Raw genomic sequence first — 15,878 nt, 5'->3', positions numbered from 1 at the left:
TCCACCAATGTTTAAATTAAAAACCTTGCACTCTATTCTGCTGAATGAACTGACCATCTGAGCGAGTTCCTCTTTCTCTTTTTTGCTCTCAGAGCGAGCTGCGTTCCTCGCCTGTGCGATCTTCTCCTGCTCTAAGGCAAGTTCCTTGTCCAGTCTCTCCCTCTGCCTAGCCAGCTCAGCGAGGACATGCTCACAATGTACATGCGCCTGGGAAAACATCCATAACACACAGGAGAAAGAGAAAAAGGTTTTCAGATTAGTAATTATAAGCATTTTATTCAGCAAAAATTAAAAGATAACATTGTTAAATTACATGTCTTAAATATTCACTTTGCTTTTGTTTACAAACAGCTGCACATTTAGAATCAGTTATACATATTAAAATGATTTAATTTTCTATATTCTTGAAAAGAATTTACTGTAGGCGTTTATGAACACACGCTCGTATATTTTAAATCTAATTAACCGTTTCGTGCTTTCACTCTTGGCCTTTACATACAGTATGTCACAAAAGTAATTGCACCCCTCACATTTCAGCTACCGCTCAAGTAGATCTTCTTAAGGGACAATACTATAGAAATTAAACTTGAATGTTTTTTGAGTGGTCAATGTGCAGCTTGTGTAGCAGTAATTTTTTACTGTCCTCTGTAAATAACTCAACATATCCATCTTTGTGGAGAGCAAAAATTCTAATTCTCAAATCTCAGAGAGTTTCTTTGCTATGAGGTTCCATGTTGAAAATCCAGTGGTCAGTATAAAAGAATTGTACACAAAGTTCCAAATTTAAACTTCTCTTATACACGATACACAAATTTGTATGGTCCTGTCAAGCAGATAAAACATAAACATGATGAATAGGACATGTGGCTTTGCATGGTTACATGACATACAGCTGTTATCACTTAGGGTGTACTCACATTTGTTGCCAGATATTTAGACAATAATGGCTGTAAGTTGAGTAATTTTCAGAGGACAGTAAATCTGTACTGCTATACAAGCTCCATATTATATATGCAAAGGTTTGCCTAGTCAGCGTAATAGTATAAAGGTTATAGCATTTCAATATACATTTTACCAATAGAGTAAAGGGAGCATTTAAAGATTCAATTCTGACTTAACAGCATCTGCCATGAATTGAATATACAAATCATGATATTTAAAGATTTTTTAGCACATCAGTCATTTTGAGAATGTTTCCAATAAAAAAAAAATGTCAATACATTGACAAGTGACATCTTAAATTGATTGGCACATGATCAGTGCGTTACTGTTTTTTTTAGATCAGTTTGTATTAAATGTACTCTTTACCAGACCTGAACATTAGAGGCAGCCAGCATAAAAATAGCTAGAAAGCAATATTTAAGATATTATCTTCAACCAGAGAATTGTATTTATTTTGTGCCTATTTTTCCCAGCTCTTCTGGCTGTTTTTTTTTTTTTCAATTGAGCTCCTCAGGTTCTTATTCTTTCGTGATGGATAAATCTGTATGCAGATCCCTATGGAGCTACTGACTGCTGACACACAGATACAAAGAGTGAAGGTTACCTTGGTCTTCTCCAGGTTAGCCTCCTCTGCCATCTCCACAGCCTGTTTGACCTGATGATAGGCAGCCCACTCTCTCTGCTGTGCCTCACTCTGACTGGCCCTCAGAGAGCACAGCGCCATCATCAGCTCGTCTCGCTCTCTAATGCAAATGCACACAAACCATCACAAAAAGATCAAACCAGCCTGCTAATGCTACATTTTTAAAATCCTTTTAGAGACCGGCTGCTCCATTGTGACACAATCAATAGATTACCTGAACTACTGCATAAAGAAAATCAATATAAGCTCTCCAGTTAACCTTGCTGTGAGCTTAAATAATTGATTAGAAAGACAAACAAACAATAGATCAACAATCAACCATACATGCCACTGTTAATGGACTTTTTATTAACTTGAGACCTTTTGGCAATCATTAAATCTACTAAACATGTCTATAGTCATTATTCCTGTTTGAACTGAAGTGGTTCCTGTGAGCGGCCAAGTGTCTGCGTGCACCGTGTTGGCTACCTCCCTTGTTTTAATAGGGTTTGAAACAATATTTAGCATCCCAGTAAGCACTCTGGGACAATAATTAAGAAGTCGAAGGTGCTTTACACCACCAAAGCACTAGCTGGACAAGGCCGTCCCTCAAAACCTAGTGCAAATACAAGATGAAGACTGGTGAGAGAAGAAAAATCAGGGCAAGCCACTTAGAGTACAGTTGCTAAGAATTAAGTAGACAATCACTTCAAGAACTCGATTTTATTGAAGACAGAACGGGTGACTGGCTAGAAAAAAATGTTAATGCTCAGGAACATCCATTAAAGCATAAGAGCGGCCAAGCAAAGACTTTCTTTACTGCTGTCATAAGAGGAGGTTTGAGATGCCAGATTTGGGCAAGTTTCAAAAAGCTATGCTTGATGTAATCATCACAGAGGCCATACCTCAATCAGCACCATCCCTACAAAGAAATATGGCGGTGGCTACATTGGTCTCCAAGGAACGATTTTTATACCCCGAAACTTGGCTTCTTGTCAAAATTGAAGAGAGAATAGATTGAAAGACATGCAGAGGAATACTACAAAAGAACTTGCTTAAGTCTGCTGAATAAAAACAAAAATGGTCCCAAACACATGGGAAAATAAATAAATGGTGAATGTTGTACAGTGACCATCTCAAAGTCCAGATCCAAGAATCCGTGGCACTGTTTGAAAATTGCAGTAAAAAAAATTATCTCCCACCAATCTGAACATCTTGGAGCAAATCTGCCAGTAGGAAGGGGTGAAAAATTCCCACCAGAAAACAACTTTAAATATTTATCCTGGCAACATTTGAAAAACAATCTACTGACAAATAATGAGTTTGGAAATTTTCTTTAAAAGAATATTAATTTGGAATAAAAAAAACACTGGAGCAACCTATGTAAGTGTCATTTGCAATCAAAATCCTAATGCAAATCGGATGACTTTTAAGTAGAATGAATACGATAAAAGCATCCTACTCACTTGGTAAGTCGCTCGATGGCCTGGACATGAATATTGGAGTGTGTTTCTGCAAGCACGGCCTCATGCTGTGCGCATTTCACACACAAACCTCCGACACGCTGACCAGTCCCCGATACACTTCCCATCACTTCCTTATGCCTCAGACGCTCCTTCACTTCCTCACATTCTGTCTGAGAACTCACTAATTCTTTCCTATACACACAAACAAGAGCTGTTAAACAGTTGATGAGCAATAATCACTGACTCAAAAATCAGAAAAGCACTTACTTTAGAGAAACCACCTGAGCTTCTAGAGTTTCAGTCTGTGCTTGGTACAAGCATTTTAACTGCTCCTGAAACAGTAGGTATAAGTGATAGACAAACATTAATACACAGAGCGCAATAAACGAGGCGGTATCAAAAAGATTTGAGATTAGTTCTGTAACCGGCCAACAGATGGCAGCACAAGGCTGCATGCACAGTCACAGGGAACAACCTTCATAAGTCAGTGTGCCAAAAGACATCATCCTGTGTACATCGGGAGCTGTGCAACTGGAGCAATTCTGACCTGAAACAACATGATCTTACTTCTGTACCCACCCTAGTCGCAAGACTTAGCTTCTGTGTATTTTGCCCTCTTCCAGAAAATAAAGAGACCAACTTAAAGTTTGCCGTTTTAACACAATTGCGGAGTTAAAGTGCGAATAGCAGAAGGTCACATTTAATTTTTAAGGTGGCGGTGCGTAAACGTAGAAAACTTTCTCGTAAACAGGACTAGTCTCAAAACCTTTTGAGTAAACTCTTTAATTGTTCTAAGTTTACGAAAAACTAGTAGTAGGTTTAATATTGCAATAGCTGTGATAATTTAAAGACAGATTCATTTATTACAATAATTATTGCTGCAATTCGTTTTAAAAAACAGGAAAACACCTAAATTAATAAATGTAACCATCAGCTACAAACCAGCTCTTTTTCCCACTTCTTGTCTTCTGTTTTATGAATAAAATCCCGCCTTGGTTTTGCTGCTGCAGTCAAGGACATTTTATCTATTGAAGTTTCAGCATTTACCTAAAAAAAAAAAAAAAAAAAAAAAAGATCACGTGAAGAAAAAAATTAAAAATAAAATAATAATAATGCTGTATCAGGGTCATTTAGTCACTGCACCTGTGTACACCATTATATTTGATTCATTCATTTATTTATTTTCAATAAGCACTATAATCCCATCTAAATCTATTTCCAAAATTTAAATACCGTGCCATCTAGAAGCGTGTATTCCTTCAGAGTGTCTTCTACCATCTTTGCCTTGAGCTCCTCATGCAGTTTTTCGTTCTCTACGACCACTACTCGGACTCGCTGCTTCATCGCGAGCAGTTCCTCCTATAAAAAAAAAAAATTATAAAACATTATAAATATAAAAATATTGGTATGTTTTACCTTAAATAGAATTGTATTTCTCTACAGTACATATAACATTATTTATATGGGCATGTCATGTAAGCTAACAACTGAGTAACCATACTGAGTAAAAAGACCGACCTTGCAGAATTTGACCTCAGCCTCAAGGTGCTGGATGTACTCAGACTGGTTGTGAATGATGGGAACCAGGTCGTGGATTGGGGGTACACTTCCATCATCATTATCATCATCTGCCTGTTGCATATGCAAACAGCAAATATGCATTAACAAACTAAACCAAGGCCTACAATTGTACTGCATTTTTTTTTTTTATGTACTAGAATAGGAAGAGTAAAAGTACTGATCTATGAGAACTATATTTGATTAAGAGATCCAATTCAACGTTTTGTTCTCCTCGTCGATTTCTATGGTTTATGTAGTAAAATATATCACATGGAAATGTAGTAAAAGTTTCCAAAAATAGAAATATGGTAACATAGTCAACTCTCCAGAATTCATAAAAACGGGTAAGCACAAGCTCACTCATAAGATTACATTAGATTCAGCTTTCACCATTACCAGCAGGTTTTGACCTTTTTCCAAATGTACTGAAATGCAGATAAACAGCTTCACTCATAATCCAGACAGTGGCTGCTGTAGAGTTGCCAGCTTCAAGCAGACTTCCACATGATCATCATTCATTATAGAACGGTATTTGGACTTAATAATCTTCATTTGAAAAAAGGCTGACTCACATAAATAAGTGGAGTCACTTAGCTTGCTGGTGGTTTGCAAGTGCTTGTGCGTGGTGACCAGTGTGTTAGAAGTGACCTCAGTCCGACTGCCTGGAAATCCCAATCAAGTGGCAAATGCCATAGGGAGAATAGATGGTAGACTATCATCTAATGTTTTTTTTTTTAATGTAGATGATTTATCAATACAGTGGAACACCGTTGTACGAGCAACCTATAGTACGAGCAAACGGAGATACGAGCAACCTCGCTCGCAAAATTTTACCCTGTTTCACGAGCAAATTTCGAAGGCACGAGCAAACCCACGCTGCCGGTTCCCCGTTTTAGGCGGAGACTCGCATCAGTCGCTTAGTTGATGACGTATCACTCGGTCGCTCTCGTTGTTCAGTGCAGCAAAAACTTAACTGTGGCAGCGGGGGCGTGGCCGAGCGGCAGTTTCTAAAAGGAGGGCGGGTCCGGGAGCAGATAGGCAGGGGATTGCCTTACCTGAAGTTAATGTGACCTGATGATTGTTCTCTCTTTTTTAAGTGATCGGAGGGTGCATTTAAGGAGGGGACCGTGTGTGTGAGTGTGTGTGTGTGTGTGTGTGTGTGTGTGTGTGTGTGTGTGTGTGTGTGTGTGTGCCTGAGACGTGCTGCGTGGGGCACTAAGCAGACCGACACAAAAAAAAACAAATAAAAGTGCAACGGGGTTCCACTGTTCTAACTTTGCGGTGTACCGGTAAATCACGGTCAACGTTTGGGGTACCCCTGGGTTATATTGTGTTTTGTTTAGACAACGTCATACAACAGCCTGCGTGTTTAATCATATTTCGAGTCATGATCTGGTTTCAAACAAGCAATACATACGTTTACATACTTTACCTTTGGAACGGGTTTCCTTTTTAAAGGCGAAGGAACATTTACGTCTTTAGGTTGTTTTTGCAGCAATGAACGTAGATGACTGACTGCAACATAAAAACACAATAATAAGCACATTTCTTTTTATAGTTGGCCAAAAGTGTAAACTGAGCCGATTTGTACCTGCTTCGCTTTGCTGTGTTTGTTGTCTCGAGCTCCCTGGTGAACTGTGTTGACTGCTCGATTGTTCCAGCACCTCTGTGTCTGAGCTCTGGTTCCCCAGTATGTTGCTTAACTGCTGAATACTGCGGTTGGCCCGCTCTAAAATAAAAAATATTTCATAAAATAGTTTGAGAAAAAATGGATTTAACACAATAAACTGATGTGTAACTCACTCGCTTCTCTCATCCACCTTGTTGGAGTGGTTTGTGATTAAAAAAAACATGCTGACTGACTGATCTCTTTTCATAGGTTACAATGATGTTACTTTGTATTTGTCTTTAGTTTCTGTTTATTATATCTGGACAATGATTTGACATTATTATAGCAAAAACATCAGGATGTGACGGTTTTGTATTTTATGTCAGCGATTTTTTACTTCTTCGTGACTCTCAGTGAAAGTAACTATTATTTCCTTCTTTTACATGATTAATGGTTTCAATTTTATTTATGACTGAGGGAAAAAAACATCGATCTTAAATCATATTTGTGGTTCTTTAGCAACACCAGCAAAATGATACTCTAAAAAGTTTGTGGGAAACCTGGCAATATGATTAATATGCCCATTCCACATTTAGTCCCAATTTGCAGTTATAAAAACCTCCACTCACTCCGCCACATAGGTATTAGTGTGTTGCATGATGTAGGTGAGGAGGTCTGGGGTGCAGTCAGCGTTCCAATTCATCCCAAAGGTGTTCAGTAGGTTTGAGGTCAGGGCTCTATAGCAGGAGATCTTTCACTCCAACCCATGTAAAGCATATCTTGGAGCTGGCTTTTTGCACAGGGGCATTGGCATACTGGAACAGGTTTGGGTCTTCTAGTTGAAGTGAAGGGAAAATTTCATGCTACTGCATCCAAGACATCCGATCAGTCATAAAATAATGACCACCTGCCTAATTTTGTGTTGGACCCCTTTTGCTGCCAAAACAGTCCTGCTCCATCCACACAAACCAGCCTTCGCTCCCCACCTGCAGGAGCCGTGACCCTCTCGCCGGTTCACCACTGTTTCTTCCTTGGACCACTTTCGATAGATACTGACCACAAGAGCTGCAGTTTTGGAGAATCTCTGACCCAGTCGTCCAGCCATCACTATTTGGCTCTTGTCAAACTCGAGCAAATCTTTACGCTTGCCCATTTTTCCTGCTTTTAATACATCAACTTTGAGGACAAAATGTTCACTTGTTGCGTAATATATCCCACTAACTAACAGGTGGTATTTAGAAGAGATATTCAGTGCTATTCACTTCACAGTTCATAATGTTATAATGTCCTAATGTGTTGTGATTCTATAGCATTGTGAGAACTGTTTGGAGCTGAAACGCATATCGCAGGAAATGACAGGTGTCCCAATACTTTTGTGCATCTTGTGTATGATCACGTGCATTGTGGAAAAGTCTTAAACTGTTGTGTAATGAGTTTTTGATTATTACTATTATAAAATATGCAAAATAGCCCTTAAAAAGGTGGGGATATGAAATATGACAAAAGCATATGACAGTGGCTTTACATTTTAAGTGAACAACAACAATACTAATATACTAATCTGGGTTTGTCTGAGTAACCAGCTGGACATTTTTCTAGCCTGTAGGACGATCCCACTTAGCATGTGTTGTTACAAATGCAAGTCAGGACATAAGTGAATCTATGCATTATTATTATGATTATGATTATGATTATTATGATTATTATTATTATTATTATTATTATTATTATTATACACCGAAACCAAAGCAAGGAGGTTTCCCTGATTTTTGGCGAACAAATTATTCATCACCTCTTAGCTTCTTCTGATATGTTCCTATCTCTTCCTCTTCTTCGGAGTCCACCGAAGGTTTCATTTTCGCAATGAACGCCTTTCGTTCCCTCTATCCGAATTTCATGTACCCTTAAAATCCATAATGTTCATAAAGAGCACAAAGCGGTAAACGGTTAAACCGAAGCGCTTTTCACTTCCGTAAATGTCCTGGGCTACCTGGAACTTGTAGTCCATTGTAAACTGCGTCCTTGTGTACTTTAAAAAGAATGTGGACGGAGCAAAAACTACAATATGGCGGACATTTAAAAAAAAAAAAGGGGGCGGGAGATTAAAGCAAAGTAAAAATCGGTCTTATAAATTTGTATAACTATTTTCACTCTGTGCGTCAGCTATAAAGTAGTACTTAATGAATGATTTATTATTTGTTTAATTAGCAATACTAATTAATAACAGCAGTTAATAAACAACAATACGTTGCCTAGTTGTGAGTGTGAGTGCGTTTCCGGGGAGCTGGAAAGCCCCGCCCCCTTGGTTGCGCCGGCAGTGCGGACGCTGGCGCTGTATGGATGATGAGGATGATGAAGATGATGATGATGAGGATGATGATGTCCGCCTCCTCTCCTCTCTCAGACCGCTGTGTGTCGCCGCTGTTTGTTCGGAATAACGTTTATTCCTGAGCAACCAGAGACGCAGGAGCCACGCATTGGGCAGGGCACTGGAAAACCCGTTTAGCTGCTATACACAGGAGCTTTTGCAAGAGAACAATATCAGGACAAAATCCGTGCAGAATCGAAAAGGGGTAAGTTCTAAATAATATGATTCAAATATACACGAAGGTTTTTTTTTCTTCCGGGGAATAATATTCAGCGATGCACCAGTGGCTGTTCGGATATTTGCAGAAAGAGGAGCCTAGCTTATTGTTGGCATTGACATGGCTTTTTCTGACTCAGCGCCGTTATATGATCTATGCTTTAGGTTTTATTATGTGGAATAGAAATCCGAAAATGCGTTTCTTGACACAGCTGATGGTCGAAAAAAAAAATAGATAATAGAAAAAATAATAATAATCACCACACGTTTCTACCACCGGCGTCTGCGAGTAGCATCCCGGTGTGTGCGTGCGTGCGTGCGCGCGCGCCAGCCTGCTGTGTGTTTTTTTTTAACGCATCATTAGATTTCTTTCTAACATCATGAATGAATCACGATCGCATCCCGATTTCTTTGTATTTATACATGCACACGGTTATTTGGAAGATCTTTGCAGACGCAGGCCTCGTATCTGCGTGCTCAGTTGAGTGGATTTCCGTTATATCCGTGAGAGAAGGACGTTCAGGAGAAAAGCACGAGCAGCTCACTGACATTTCCTATCCCATCCACTCTTTGTGTATTATTTCTTTATCTACATTACATACATTGAAGGCTTATTATAGTAATGTCTGAGCTTTGATCGCTCTGGTCGGCTCTGATCGCGAGCATCTCTTTGTTTTGATTCTATCCACACATCTGGAGACATCTGGGGTCCTCCGGGTAGCCGTGACTCCCAAATACAGTACTACTCACGATCGCTTTATTGACACGCAATGAAGCGTTATTACGGGTCAGTTACAGTCTCATTTGTGCTATTACTTAAAGCAAAATAAAGCCATGACTTTTTTCTCCCTTCCTTCTCATTATTGTTTTACTTCCACAAGGATGGATGTTGTATTTGGATAACGGGGAATTCCAGGAGAATTGACTGAAACGTGGCGTGCAGCTCTGGAAAAAAAATAATTAACCACTTGAAGTTTGTAATAACACCACATCCTGGAGTGTTTTATTCCTCTTATACCACAGCATGCAATTTGAAATGTGGTGCTGAACAAATTAAGTAAAAAAAAAAAAATATATATATATATATATATATATATATATATATATATATATATATATATATATATATATATATATATATATATATATATATATAAATGTTTTCTTTTTTTTTTTTTTCTTTTTTTTCTTTTTTTTTTTTTTTGATGCCTGCATACAATAAAACGTTGGTGGGACACGATAGATCCTAAAAACAATCTTTTTCTCACCAACTTCTCATGTTTTGTCTTTCTTTAATATTAGCCTTTATATTTATTATTAGACTGTGATGAACGTCCGACATACAAGAAACATAACAATAAATACCATACCAAGAACCATAATAACATATCAAAACCATTCATGTAAATATAATTAGTATATATAGTATATAATATAAAAAATATATTGTTCAGACCAAAAAATAAATAAAATCAACACCATTTGCCATAATCAAATTTGAGACTGGCACTATGGCATGGCTTTTATGTCTTCTTGCTTTCATGATTAGAAATGTGTTTATAAAGGTGTATGTGTATATGTTTTGAAGGTTTTGCCCTATTCCAGTGACATCCATTTGATATTGGACGTTGGTTTAATCAAAATGTTTTAATTAATGAAACATTTTTTATTGCTGCCACACAAGATATCTAGCTTTTGCATATTAATATCCCAATATAAACAAAAAATATTTGTTGATACACTGTTTTGTGTTGTCTTCACCAGGTTGCGCACGATGCACTTTATGTGGCGAGGACACTTAATGGTCCTTAGCCCTGTGTTTCCTGTTATGTAGCTTTATGTTGTAAATGTAGCACCACTGTTCCTGGAGGAACGTTGTTTCATTTCACTGTGTACTGCGTCAGCTATATACGGATGAAATGACAATAAAAGCTTCTGGATTTGACTTGATTTGACTTGAAATGAGTCTGAACTCGCTTGATTTCCATCAAGCTATTTAAGTGTGCATATACATAATAGAGCTGTAATGTAACATTCTAGTTCTATAGTTCCATAACTCAATAAATAAGATCCAGGTTTTTTTGGATACTAATATATTCCAATGTTCATTTATAAATGAGTTTCTCAATGTTTTTGAATCGTGGCTGGGATTTCATTCAAATACGGCTTTTGAAGACGTTTTGCAACACGTCTCACTGTCTTTAGCAAAACATTGAAGAGTTTTTGTTGTTTGAAAGACAGATCGATGGTAGAGATCGCTGTAAGTGTGTGTCCTGTGAACAGAATTGTGAAACAGAACATCCATGACATTAAACATAGCACTAGAATCAAATGCATTGCCCAATTCTTACCTAACACTGCATTTACAGGGTTTATAAGGACGCCATATAACGAGTGGTGCTGTGGAAAGAAATATATATATGCATCTCTACATACATCCTCTTAGCATTTAGCATGCTAGCCCAATTAGGGTATCTTATGCTGTGGTTTGTCTGTTCTCTGTGGTCATTGTAATACAGCATCAAGGCTTTGGAGAACATAATTTGCTCTTTCAAATACGTGTATTTGGCTAGAAATGCAATGAAATCTCTTTCACTCTAACTCTATTGTATATCTAAATCAAAGTTATTTGTGATCCTATTATCCGATAATACAAAGACAAGTGCTGTTAAACAATGGGCCGTCTCATTTTGGTCCGTGCACCCATGAAAATCAAATCATCTTTATCGAATTATCTCCTATAGGGTATCAAAAAAGATACTGTTTCGTTGGTTTAACCTTCAGGCCCTAGAACAGACCAGCTGTTTAACAGTGACATGGTCTAAATAATGCAAAAATAATAGACCATGAGTGCGTCCAATTTCTGTCCCATCCCATCTGGTCTGGGTGTTGCAACTATTAGCCTGAATGTTTTCTCTGGTGGATTTGGGGTGGATTATTCCAACGTACCGTTTTGTAAGGCAGGATATAAAAAGATTGCTTTGGTTTTGAAAAATAAAGCTATTTAGAGTATTTAATTACTAAACTGAATTAGTGAAAAGCTTTAAAGTAAGCCTAATGACTCACAGATGTCCCACATTGATCATGTTCAATACTGTATCACAGATTATTTCAGTTGTTTTGTAATAACATTTTATTTTTATATATTTTTTTGATTAATCCTGCATTCACAGCAGCAGTTTCTGAACGATTTACCTTCAGCGTTATGAAACCCATAAAGCAGCATGTATCCACTCTGACCACTGGGCCATGTGTGATTCATTATTGTGGAGCAGCATCACTTCCTCTGGAGCATGATGAGATGTGCCTCTGTGCATTTCCTGTTGTAAAATCGGATGTTTGTATTTTTACAGGATTTATTTTCATCTAAAAGTAAATTTTTTTAGTAAGTACTATAAATTATGGGAAAATCCCAAATAAAAATGTTAATTTTAGTAAAATTGGAAATATTTTAAATAGTTCAATATTTTGACTATTCAAGATTTAGGGTTTTGCACTTTTTCAAGCTAATATGTTATATTAATCACGTTAACTACGATACGTAGGATCTTTTAATGAAGAATGTTTTGATGACACTTATGGATTTCAAGTGCACACTGCCAGTGAAGTAATACGAATGCAAAATATAAGTATTTTCATTGACTTCTCTCTTCTGGACCCCGCTGTATGCAGTAAATACAGAAAGGAAAGAGTATAATTTATAGCATTTGGTAGATGCTCTTATCTAATTAATACAACTGAGCAGCTATGGGGTTAAGGGCCTTGCTCAGAAATGGCAGCTTGGTGTGGCTGGGATTTGAACTCATAACCTTTGGATCCAAAGTCCAATGCTTTAACCATCAAGCTACCACCTAACTGGTTGACTAGCACAATTGACAAGAAACAGAAGTCACACTTTACAGTGATAAAAAAAGGCATTTTAAACTTGAATGGTAAATTTTGAATGGTAAACTATAGATACCAAAGAGTTCACATCACCACCAGTTTATTAATAAGCCATGCTGTTATATCTGAAAGAATGCACAAAAGTTTGTGGAAACCTAAGTGACATGTGCTTGTTGAACATCCCATTTCAGATTTATTTCCCATTGCTTTTACATTAACATCCATTTTTCTTTTTAATTACTTTTTAAATGTGGCTGTGGGAGTTCGCTCTTATTCAATCTTTAGAGCATCAGTGAGCTCAAGCATTGATGTTGGTTGATGACGCTTAGTACAAAGTTCATCCCAGCTCATCTCAAAGGTGTTCAGGAGGTCAGGTTTCTGTGCAGACTAATTGCTTTTACCTATTCCAATCTTGGCAAAACGTGGACTTATGGATGTCATGAAGCACAGGGGCATCGTCATCTGTTAGTTTCAGCTGGAACAATGTTACAGTACATAGTGAAGTAAATAAAGACAATACAATAAAAGCAGAATAATATACCATAATCTCCGGACTATTAAGCGCACCCAAATATAAGCCGCACCCACTGAATTTTACAAAGATTTTTATTTTTAACATAAATACGCCGCACCTGTCTATAAGCCGCAGGTGTCTACATTGAAACTAATGAACTTTACACAGGCTTTAACGAAAGACAGTGTCTGTTACACGGCTTGTATCTAAACAGTAGCCTACCAAGAAAGTCATTGTTCACTGTCTTCCTCCTTCCTTTCACAACAATTTCTCTTGGGAGTTTTTCTTTTGGCATCGTCGTGCGTTTAAAAATCACCATCGGTGAAGCTTTTCTCCCGATGCCGTGCAGCTCAGAACACAGGTGAAGTGCGTTTTTTTCATGCCCGGTTATTTTCAGCGTGACGTCGCATTTCCTGTTGACAGTCCGAGTGAGCGGCAGGTCAAACGTCAGAGGAACCTCATCCATATTTATGATGTGGTGCGGCCCGATTTAGTGGAAACGCACCCGATTTGATATAAAGAATTTCATTGCTTAACCTTAACCTGTTCAGCAATTTCATTAGTCTAATGTTTTGGGGCTCAGTTTTTTGGTTTGAAGTTTGTGAAACCGGGAAAAACCCAGGAAAAAGCCATAAATTAGCCTCTTCATTGTTTAAGCCGCGGGGTTCAAAGAGTGGGAAAAAAGTAGCGGCTTATAGTCCGGAAAATACTGTACTTTGGCACAGCACTAAAGTATCATCCATCTAACAGATATAGTAATACAGTATTGCGTAGTTTACTGATCTGATTATTTTCTGATCTTTAACTGGTTTACCAACTGGTACCAATTTACACCCTGGACAACTAACAATTTCACTGACCACTCTTTTCCTCAACTCCCATATATAATAGTTTCCATGTATAATGTTTAGCTTTGTGACTGTTTGTGTATAGTCATGTACAACAGTGTTATCATCAACCACAAGTGTGTTAATCTTGGGGCTGTACCATCTCACTTCTGTCAACCAACTACTTATGTATAGTCAACAACGTTGACCCCCACATGTACTGCAGTGCACCTGTAAATAAACTTAGAACTTGGTGAATTCAGACTGGAAAAGGCTCAGTGCAGTTTTATTAAGGTACGATCATGGAGCACACTCTTTAGAAAAGTACAGTTCTTAATAAAAAGTGGCAGATTGTTTCAAAACAGTCAATTTTGTGATTTATTTGATATTTACATTTTTTAAAGGGTACACAAATTGTGCAACAAACTATGCAACTGTAGACATGTGCAGTGCTGTCCTCAGGGGTATGTGGTATTTCCACATCAGCTCCAAATTTGTTACCTCAGCGTATTCTACTGCAGTGGATCATTTCGATGTGAGAAATTGCATGTGTTTTTGGGACAGATTTATGAAAGTACCAAAGATGTAGAATACAGGGTGTGTAGATTTGTAGTTCAGTTCTAGTTAGATTCTTTATTAGGGTAACCTTTGCGTCCTGTTATGAGTGAGGTGTGTGTGTTTGTGTGTGTGTATGTGTGTGTAAGTGTGTGTATTGTTAAAATTTATTCCCAATGCCTTTATGTACAGACAAAGACAGAAATCCTTGAGCAGGTCAGCCTTTGTTAACCAGTGACACTCAATTTCCTTGGCTCAAAGCACAAAAACTGGCATTAAAATAAAGAAATTGCCTTCTGTTTTCTTTTGAACAGGGCTGGAGCGATTTGAACGTATCATGGTGTGTCATGAAGCAGACAGATAGACACAAGTAAAAGTTTTACTTCGGTTTAAATAAAAACAATGTAGTGACCTAATCAAAGGTCTGGGTCAATGTACAGAAATGGGAAAAATGCAAATAGTCAGGTGATCAAGCAGACAAGGCTAAAACAGTACAAATGTAGCAGGCTGAGGTTAAAACCATGCAGCGACTAGAGAACAGAAGCTCCCAGACTCGTATTGTAACATTGTTTGTAGTATTGTTCAGAGAACAGGCAGTCAGAATAAAAAAAATTATAATTCATATCAATGAATATAATACTGAGGCAGAAAACAAGTCCTACAATGAGTCTTGTAGGCCTTGTTTTCTGTGAAAAAGTTACTCTTATTAAGGCAGGGGGTTTTACATATAATTTCTCAGGAGCTATGTCTATAATCCATCCCTCCATCAGTTCAGTTCTTTTCAATACATTATGGCATTTCACTTTAGTGAGAAGAGGTCCTAAATAGCAGTCAAGGTGGCTTATGCTAATTGAAAACACATTTGTAATATCATTCCAATTAGCATAAGCCACCTTGACATTGCTATTTAGGACCTCTTCTCACTGAAGTGAAACGCAATAATGTATTGAAAAGAACTGAACTGATGGAGGGCTGGATCATAGACATAGCTCCTGAGAAATTACACTAGCTATATTACCTTATATTATAGCTAGTTAGCTAGTATATTAGTGAGGTTCTGGTGAGGTGCACATTAACTAGCTAGCCAGCATTACTTTCATCTGTCATTTGTTGAAAAATTACCATGAAAGAAAATTATTACTGTGCTTGAAAAATACTGCACATTTCAAAATCCACATAAATACATTTTAATAATGTACTAAATAATATAGTATTTTGGTGCATTTGGTAGTCAGTTAAACCTCAATATTATATACAGAAGATTTAGGTTTATTTCCTATATTAAAAATAAACCCTTATAAATGAATAAAAAAG

General features: G+C 37.5%; 2 protein-coding genes across 10 annotated transcripts in view; one reads left to right on the top strand and one right to left on the bottom strand.

Moving 5' to 3' along the window:
- sdccag8 (SHH signaling and ciliogenesis regulator sdccag8) overlaps nt 1–8,189 on the bottom strand; it is a 69,996-nt gene extending 61,807 nt beyond the window's left edge. For 8 of the 9 annotated variants that reach the window (XR_014533276.1, XR_014533277.1, XM_083539975.1 and 5 more), the window contains exons 1-10: nt 7,992–8,134; nt 6,182–6,319; nt 6,023–6,105; nt 4,549–4,662; nt 4,264–4,389; nt 3,973–4,077; nt 3,298–3,362; nt 3,031–3,222; nt 1,547–1,685; nt 55–207 (exon numbers count right to left, since the gene is read on the bottom strand). Coding sequence is in view for 7 of the 9 variants with exons in the window: in XM_083539975.1 (XP_083396101.1) it covers nt 55–207; nt 1,547–1,685; nt 3,031–3,222; nt 3,298–3,362; nt 3,973–4,077; nt 4,264–4,389; nt 4,549–4,662; nt 6,023–6,105; nt 6,182–6,319; nt 7,992–8,055 (1,179 nt within the window). In the remaining 2 variants the exon portion in view is untranslated. Of the gene's footprint in view, nt 1–54; nt 208–1,546; nt 1,686–3,030; nt 3,223–3,297; nt 3,363–3,972; nt 4,078–4,263; nt 4,390–4,548; nt 4,663–6,022; nt 6,106–6,181; nt 6,320–7,991 lie in introns of all 9 variants that reach the window. The other variant, XM_083539979.1, reaches the window with a different exon arrangement.
- A 443-nt stretch (nt 8,190–8,632) lies between these two features.
- Nucleotides 8,633–15,878, top strand: part of cep170aa (centrosomal protein 170Aa) — a 57,515-nt gene continuing 50,269 nt past the window's right edge. The window contains exon 1 of the mRNA XM_083539894.1: nt 8,633–8,772. The gene's annotated coding sequence lies outside the window, so the exon portion shown is untranslated. The remainder of the gene's footprint in view (nt 8,773–15,878) is intronic.

The sequence above is a fragment of the Silurus aristotelis genome, assembly GCF_946808225.1.
Source record: "Silurus aristotelis genome assembly, chromosome: 4".
NCBI lineage: Eukaryota > Metazoa > Chordata > Actinopteri > Siluriformes > Siluridae > Silurus > Silurus aristotelis.
This window is presented reverse-complemented; position numbering and strand designations above follow the sequence as displayed.